Here is a 9,143-nt window from a genome sequence, read left to right as displayed (position 1 = left end):
AAGGAGGAGAAGCGCCACCAAGAGGAGAAGAAGTGCGAAGAACTCGAACAGCTGTACCGCTTTCACGACATACGGAAGTTCTATCAGAGACACAACGGACTTCGCAAAGGCTATCTGCCGCGGGCCGAAATGTGCAGAAATAAAAATGAAGGTATCTTGACTGACGACCGTGCGGTTATCGAAAGGTGGAAGCAGCACTACGGTGAACACCTGAATGGCGTGCAGGCAGAAGACCATGATAGCGGAGAAAGTGACCACATTGGTGTAGCAAGCAACGAAGATGTGCCACCCCCATCGATAAGGGAAGTTAAAGAAGCCATCCAGCGGCTGAACAACAACAAAGCAGCGGGAAAGGATGACATTGGAGCGGAACTTATTAAAATGGGCCCGGACAAGTTAGCTGGATGTCTGCATCAACTGATTGTCAAGATTTGGAATACGGAACGACTACCGGAGGAGTGAAAAGACGGGGTTATTTGATTATCTACAAGAAATGCGATAAGCTGGATTGTGGGAACTACCGAACGATCATTATCCTGAATGCCGCCTATAAAGTGCTGTTCCAAGTCATTTTCCATCGACTATCGCTAATAGTCAATAGATTTGTGGGAAGTTATCAGGCCGGCTTCAAGGAGGGTCGGTCTACAACGGACCAAATCTTCACCCTGTGGCCAATCCTCCAGAAGTGCCGCGAATTCCGAGTCCACACGCATCACTTGTTCATCGATTTTAAAGCCGCATATGATAGTGTAAACCGACAAGAGCTGTGGAAAATTTTGGACGAAAACAGCTTTCCGGGTAAACTTACTAGACTTGTCATGGCTACGATAGATGGGATCCAGTGCTGTGCGAGAATCTCGGGTGGATTGTCGGACCCATTCGAATCTCGCAGGGGACTTCGACAAGGAGATGGCCTTTTCTGCCTGCTATTCAACATTGCGCTTGAAGGTATTATAACACGAGCGGCGATCGAAATAAGGGGCACGGTTTTCAATAAATCCAGTCAATTGTGGAAGATCAATACACCAGACTAAAATGCGTAGCAGAGAAGATTGGATTGAAGAAAAATACGTCGAAAACGAAGTACATGCTGGCGTGCGGGACCGAGCGCGACAGGGCCCACTTGAGCAGTACCATTGTAATCAACAGGGATGAGTTTGAGGTAATCGACGAGTTCGTATACCTTGACTCACTGGCAACAGAGGACAACAATACCAGCCGTGAGATTAAAAGACGTATTATCAGCGGAAATCGGGCCTACTACGGACTCCACAAACACTTGCGTTCGAGCAATCTGAGCCCCCGTACAAACTTACAAAGTGCACACTGTACGAAACGCTTATTAGACCGGTTGTCCTCTACGGACATGAAACGTGGACACTGCTAGAACTACGAGTGTAAATTTTTCCGTCTTCGACCTTCGCGCACTTGGTTCAAATCGTAATCTTCACGATGCACAGTCGAGGGGTTTTCTTTCACTGCACAGAACGGGCCGACGCTTGTTGAAGAGATAACACATTTATTGTGAGACGACAAAGTGGTTGTATATTGCACCTTCCTTATGTACGTACTTGGAGACAACTGACTCAACTCATGCAGGTCATTAGTTATCAGAGCTATCAGCTGCTGATATCTGCTGTCCCTACTCTCCTATTTCCGAATGTTGGAGATCGGCTGAGACTAATATATGGTAAGCCGAGAGTGAGTTCCTTTCTCGCGGTCATCAGTTAAGCTGATGATCGTTGTAGAGTGGGTTTGAAAACTACCAATAGCTAATAAATTATGCAATATTTTACATACCGGCCGCCTTGGAATACGCGGTATTTCGAACGAATTAATCTACAATTTAAATTCTACGCTTATATGCTACAACTAATGATTTTCTGCAATTAATGGTATTGTCAACAACACGTGGAATTCTCTGGTGTATGGGATGCGAATCAACTCGAGGCCCGCTGCGTGGAATGCTGTCACTGGATGTCTTAATGGTGTGAATTGAAGCCCTCTTTATCGTCATATCTTGGAATCGTCAGAGTTGGACATGCATGACCACCCAAGATCGAACGCATCGAATTCTGCTTGGTTGCGTACCCAGGTTGCCGCCCGGCAACGTGGGGGATGGATGACTGTAACGATGAAAAGCGATTTTTTACGAGTCAAAAACAAATCTAAAACGACTTCCCTGTCGCGGAGGCTTGCGCGCCTCCGCGGACGCTCCTGCGCCGATGGTGTTGAACGTGGTTCCATCATTCTACTAGACTCATTGATCCGTTGAGATGAATGAAGGTTTAATGGCAATGAACGTTGTGTAGTTCTTTGAACCGCTGTAGACTGATGGATGCTCTGGTAGTGACGAGGCGGACGTAAATAAACTTTGGTACTAATGAATAGTACCAGATCCCGTGACTCACGTGGTGTTGATCACAGAACCGACCCAGGATTCACCCGGATATAGACATGGTTGAAGTACGCTGGCGCTGGCAGGTTTCACAGAAGACATCGTGGATCGGCCGACCGCCGTGGTAGAAGGTGGTGGTATGCGGGAGCCTCCTGGCTCCCGCAGGCGCCCTGCGCCTTCGTTGGGGGAGGCCTAGTTCTCCCCAGATGGTGGTTGCTCATTGTCGCTGATGGGTAGAATGCATATTTTGGAGATAGCACGTACGATCTCCCCATGTTTGGTTCTGACTCTAGCAACTCTGACGTTTCCGTCAGCTCCTGGAAGGACCTGCGTCACCCGCCCCAGAAGCCACTTGAGGGGTGGAAGATTATCTTCCCTGATCAGTACCATGGCGCCTACGGCTAGGTTATTCCTTTGTTTTGTCCACTTAGTCCTGTTATGAAGGTCGGACAAATATTGCGTGGACCACCTTGTCCACACTCGTTGTACGAAATCCTCAGTCTGCTGCCACCTGGCGAGTCTGTTCTCAGAGATATGCTGCAACCACGGTCCTGCCACTGCCGTTAGTGGTCGTTGAACCAGAAAGTGGCCTGGTGTTAACACATCAAGGTCACTAGGGTCGTTGCTCATTTGCGTAAGCGGTCTGGAATTAAGACACGCTTCGATTTGCGTCAAAACTGTATTCAGTTCGTCGGGTGCAACCGTCCGTAGACCAATCACCTTCTGCAAATGCTGTTTCATTGATTTGACCGCCGCCTCCCACAAACCTCCGAAATTGGGGGAGTTGGCAGGTATGAATTTGAATGCTATTCCATCGTCCGCTGCTCCAGAGGAAATGGAATGTTGACTCTCTTGATTCCTAAATAGTGCAGTCAGTTCATCCAGCTGTCGTCTTGCTCCAACGAGGTTGGTACCGTTGTCACACATAATGAGAGCGGGTTTTCCACGTCTTGCCACGAACCGTCTTAGAGCGGCCAAAAAACCTTGAGTGGTGAGATCAGCAACCATTTCAATATGCACTGCTTTCGTCACCAAGCAGACAAAGATTGCGGCGTAATGCTTGATGGGGATTTTCCTTCGATTGGGATAGTTAATCAAAAAAGGACCGCAGTAGTCAACGCCAACACGCAGAAATGGCGGCGCCGGAGTGACTCTCTCCGCGGGAAGGTCTGCCATGAGCTGCTCGTGCACGGTAGGCTTGCTCCGAAAACAGGTGATACATTTATGAACGATACTGCGAGCCAGACTTTTAGCGCTGAGAGGCCAAAACCGTTCGCGAACGCTAGCTACCAACAGCTGCGGTCCGGCGTGGAGATGTTCGAAATGATAACGACGCATTATCATGGTCGTCAACGGATGATTCTTATCCAATAGTATCGGGTGCTTTCTGTCCGTTGTAATATCCGCATTTTCTAACCGACCACCAACTCGCAACACGCCGTCAACCAACCTAGGATGTAGTGTTCTGATGCGAGATGTCAGTTTCACTTCTTTGTTTCTCGCAAGATCTTCAAGCTCCTGGGCGAAGCATTCCTGTTGCGAAAGCTTCACTAGATGCAGAAGGGCGGTTTCCCTTTCCCCAAGTGTCACCGGACCCGACATCTTGCAGTTCGTTTCGCGTACATGAAGGGCATTGTGCTTGAATCTCATCAATAATGCGACCAGCCTTTCCAAGCGATGAAGTGTAGATCTCAAACTAAAAATGTCACTTGGTGGGGAGACTGTGCATACAGATGACACTGTGGAATCTTCTTCGAGGTCGGGTCGATTCAACTCTTCCAATACTACTTCTTGCGCCTGTGGCCAGTAGAGTTTCTCCTGTTTTAACCAATTGGGACCTTCCCACCACAATGAACTATGTACTAGATCAGAAGGTGAAACTCCGCGTGATAGAAAATCTGCGGGATTATCTGTGCCGGCTATGTGTCTCCATGTTCCGTTTTTAGTGAGATGTTGCACTTCAGAAATCCTGTTAGCGACGAACATTTGGTAGCGGGATGGGTTTGATGACAACCAATACCTCACGATCATAGAATCGGTGTGGAAATATGCTTGAGCAGACACCGAAATACTTGCAGCCGTTTTCTCGTAAAGGTGAGCTAATAAAACGGCGGAAGACAGTTCCAATCGAGGAATTGTCAGTTGTTTCCTCTTCTTTTCCAGTTCTGCGAGTGGGGCAACTCGTGATTTGGCTACCAACAGATTAGACGTGATTGTTCCATCAGTATGTCTACATCGTACATATATACATGCTCCATAGGCTTTCGTTGACGCATCACAAAAGCCGTGGAGTTCTAGCGAGAGACAATCCTTCCGAAATTCGATCCATCTTGGAATCTGCAACATTTCTAGTTTTGATAAACTGGTTCGAAACTCGATCCATTGGGTTTGGAGATCGCCCTGCAGAGGTTCGTCCCAAGAAACTTTCTGCTTCCAGAGAGTTTGGACGAATATTTTAGCAGAAACGATCACGACAGCAATAAGTCCGATAGGATCGAATATTTTTGCTAAGTCGGAAATGACCGTTCGTTTGCATATTGCCGATGAAGTCCATTCCGGAGCTTTAAAACGAAATACATCTATTCTGGGCTCCCAGATCAGTCCTAGGGTTTTTATAGTGGCACTTGAATCATCGAGTTCGAAAGAGACGCGGTCGTCGTGTAACTCCGCAGGTATCTTTACCAGAACGGCGGGGCAATTGCTACTCCATTTTCGCAAATTAAACCCTCCACCTTTCATCAGTTGTTGCATATCACTACACAGCTTGACCCCATCTTCAACGCAATCAACGCCGGTCATCATGTCGTCGACATAAAAGTCCTTGGCTAAGATTCTCGCTGCGTTAGGATATTTATGTCCGTCCAGTTCTGCTAGTCGCTTGAGACATTTTGTTGCCAAGTAGGGTGCCGACGCTGTCCCGTATGTGACGGTATTTAACTGAAACACTCGAATGTCATCGCTTCGATGGTCTCGCCAGAAGATTTTATGCAATTTTCGGTCCGCCCATTGTTGCAATACCATGCGATACATTTTTTCGGCGTCCGCTACGATGGCAATCCGATGGAGTCGGAAACGAAGAACGATCGAGATGATGTCGTCCTGAACCGTAGGTCCAACCATTAACGCATTATTGAGGGATACCCCGGTCGACGTGATGCACGATGCGTCGAAAACGACTCGCAGTTTTGTGGTAGTACTATCGGCCTTAATAACGCAATGATGCGGGATGAAGTACTGTGGCAACGCAGCGTCCTCTTCATCAGCAACTACCTCCTCCATATGTCCCATGCGAAGATATTCATGGATGAACTCACTATACATCAGCTTTAGTTCGGGATTTAGATCTAGGCGGCGTTCCAGAGACAAAAAGCGTCGCAACGCCGAAGATTTTGAATCTCCAAGTTGACGAATAAGAAAATCCTTCTTGGGAAGCGTAACAATGAACCGCCCAGTTGCGTCACGCACTGTCGTGCGGTCAAACAGTTTTTCACAAGCGTATTCCTCCAGAGACAATATACTATTCGTTTTACATGACTCTAATTCCCAGAATCGTGTCAATAAATCATCTAGTCGCTCGGTGCATGCGTTTGCGACATGTGGTCTGCGAGCGTCGGTCTCGACAGGAAGGTTTCCGCAAACAATCCAACCAAGCGTTGTGTTTTGTGCGATTGGTCCATCCTCACCCAATCTAATCTTTTCGTGGTGTAACAGATCGAAGAATAAACCTGCCCCGATGATAACATCAATGCCGCCAGGTTCCATAAAGTGTGGGTCTGCAAGGGCGATGCCGTCCGGAAGTTGTAGACTAGTGGAATCTATCCTCCGGATGGGAAGGTTCAACGTAACTTGTGGAAGCACATAGAAAATCTCCTCTCCAATGAACGATGAAATACGAGACCGAATCCGAGCAAAGATGGATTGTTTACATTGTTTTGAAACTTGACCAATGCCGCTTATCGAGAGTGTTTCACGCGAACGCTTGAATTTCAATCGTTGCGCTGCGCGTTCTGAAACAAAGCAGAGCTGAGAGCCGCTGTCAAGTAGTGCTCTAGCTTGCATAGTATTTCCAAAATTATCTTCAAGAATCAAGACCGCAGTTGCCAGCAAGACTGATCGCGATGACTTGATTTCTTGGGCAGTGAGTACAACATTAGGAGAGTCAGTATGGGGTGGCGTTTGCATGTTTGGGCCTGTAACAGGAACGTAAGGTTCGGGAGATTGGTAAAAGGATTGCTGGGAACTGGGTAGAGTTGGCTTCTGTTGTTGTGCGATTGAGAGTGTCTGATTTGATTGTGGGTTCTGTTCATTTTGTTGCGAGCGCTTATTCGATTCCAATGATTGCTGTTCATTAGTGCGAATGTTGATATGCAACAATGAATGATGCCGCTGTCCGCAAACACGACATGTGCCTCGCGAACAAAATTTGGAAGTGTGGCCGTGAGCAAGACAATTGAAGCACAAGTTGTTACTGTTCACTGCATTTCTTCGTTCATCCACCCTCATTGCTTTAAACCGTTTGCATTGGTACGCGAAATGTTGTTCATCGTCGCAGAAAGGGCACGATTGCTGCTGGACCGAATAACTGCTGCTGACCTTGAATTGTCTCTTTGGTTCTGCTGATACCCGATTTTCGCCCGAAATCGACAGCAACACTGTCCTGTGGTTCGACAGGAATTTGATCATATCATCGTATGTGGCAACATCGGTGGATCGATGCTCTGTTTCCCATAAACGTAGCGTTGTTGAATCAAGCTTGCTTGCGAGCATGTATGCCAAAAGCGTGCTCCAAGCGTTCGTGTTTTCTCCGAGTTTCTTTAACATCTGGAGATGTTTTTCAAACTCTCCAATGACATAATTGAGTGCTTCGAATGATTCCTTCTTCATTGAATTGACTGCAAAGAGAGCATCTAGGTGGGATTTAACCAGCAGCTTTTTGTTTTCGTAACGTGACTCAAGCGAATTCCACGCTACAGAGTAATTGTTTGCAGTGAGATCAATCGATGCGATTTGCTGGAGTGCCTCTCCTGCTAGCGAAGTGCGAAGGTAAGTGAACCGGTCGATGTCAGATAGATGCGGATTGTCACCTATCAGGTTTTTAAAGGTGTCTCTAAAGGTGATCCACTCCATATGAGCTCCTCGGAAGGTCGGTATCGTCAGTTCCGGTAGCTTGACTCGCAAGGCAGATGCTGTTGCCGGAGTGTTAGTCGGTGTAGATAAAGTATTCTGAACACCTGAACTAGCCTCGTGCAAAACCATTTCTAGTGATTGCTTTAACTTGAAGTAGCGGTTTACAAATGCTTTCAGAATCTTTGAATTCTGCGCTCTCCTATCTGCTATTTTAGCCGCAGTTCGCTGAGCCTTAGTTACGGCCGACAATGTTGCAGCTGCCTCATCCTTGCCGGTATCGTCATCGGTATCGCATTCTTCCAGTACAATTTCTATATCACCGCGCACGTCACAATACTCATCATATACTTGTTCCAACTTTTTCAATCTCGCCAGGACCGATCCTTTGTCACGCTCATCTTGATATTGTTGCACAAATTCTTCAATGGATTCTATCACATCTAGCAATTGACGTTCCCTTTTCGTCAGCTTTCGCAAGTCGGAGCGAGTCATATTAGCTACAAAATGGATTCTAACCACTGCACTTCACACAAATTCACGCCGCGTAATCGAACGTTTTCGCGCTTGACAGAACCCACAGATTGACAGGCTATCAGGGACTTTAATTCATTCAGAAAAAAACCAACTACCCACGGTGATCTTAAACCAGCGAACCAAATCTGTACCCAAATCAAGTGAAACACAGTCATGCAATAATTGAGTATTTTATTTTTCGATTTTTCTTTTTCGCCACATGCAATTAATCAGCGTAAGATCATGCGTTCTTAACGCCACCCTTGACTTTCTCCTTATTATTAGGTACTTAGCTTGGATTTCTTTGTAGAAACCGTATGCGGCAGGGAACAATTAACAGTCACCGCTGTAAATCCGTGTCCAATCAGCAACGCAACCACGTTTTCGTATATCAGCCGCAACCACACCGAGCAGCAAGCAAGCAGCAGAAAGCAGCACAATGCCGCCTTAGATTCTCCGCACAATAGCCGATCCACACCGTCGCACAGCGATTAGAATTATTCACTCCGGCTCACCGTGGTCCCTTGTCGCTTCGATCGAATCCGGTTCGAAGGACCAGTGTAAATTTTTCCGTCTTCGACCTTCGCGCACTTGGTTCAAATCGTAATCTTCACGATGCACAGTCGAGGGGTTTTCTTTCACTGCACAGAACGGGCCGACGCTTGTTGAAGAGATAACACATTTATTGTGAGACGACAAAGTGGTTGTATATTGCACCTTCCTTATGTACGTACTTGGAGACAACTGACTCAACTCATGCAGGTCATTAGTTATCAGAGCTATCAGATGCTGATATCTGCTGTCCCTACTCTCCTATTTCCGAATGTTGGAGATCGGCTGAGACTAATATATGGTAAGCCGAGAGTGAGTTCCTTTCTCGCGGTCATCAGTTAAGCTGATGATCGTTGTAGAGTGGGTTTGAAAACTACCAATAGCTAATAAATTATGCAATATTTTACAACGAGCACTCGGAATTTTCGAACGGCAGATGCTAAGAACTATCTTTGGCAGCGTGTAAGAGAACGGTGTATGGAGGCGAAGAATGAATCACGAGCTCGCGCGTCTCTGCGAACCCACTATACAGAAAGTAGTTAAAGCTGGACGA

At 46.8% G+C, this 9,143-nt stretch overlaps 1 protein-coding gene across 1 annotated transcript; it reads right to left on the bottom strand.

Moving 5' to 3' along the window:
• Positions 1-2,590: 2,590 nt before the first annotated feature.
• Positions 2,591-8,017, bottom strand: LOC128739658 (uncharacterized). The gene has a single exon (XM_053835154.1). It carries the CDS (start codon positions 8,015-8,017, stop codon positions 2,591-2,593), a length of 5,427 nt encoding a protein of 1,808 aa, XP_053691129.1.
• Between the last annotated feature and the right edge of the window lie 1,126 nt (positions 8,018-9,143).

This window comes from Sabethes cyaneus, chromosome 3 (genome assembly GCF_943734655.1).
Source record: "Sabethes cyaneus chromosome 3, idSabCyanKW18_F2, whole genome shotgun sequence".
In the NCBI taxonomy this organism is placed as follows: Eukaryota; Metazoa; Arthropoda; class Insecta; order Diptera; family Culicidae; genus Sabethes; species Sabethes cyaneus.
The sequence above is the reverse complement of the archived record's forward strand: the minus strand, read 5'-3'. Positions and strand labels throughout refer to the sequence as shown.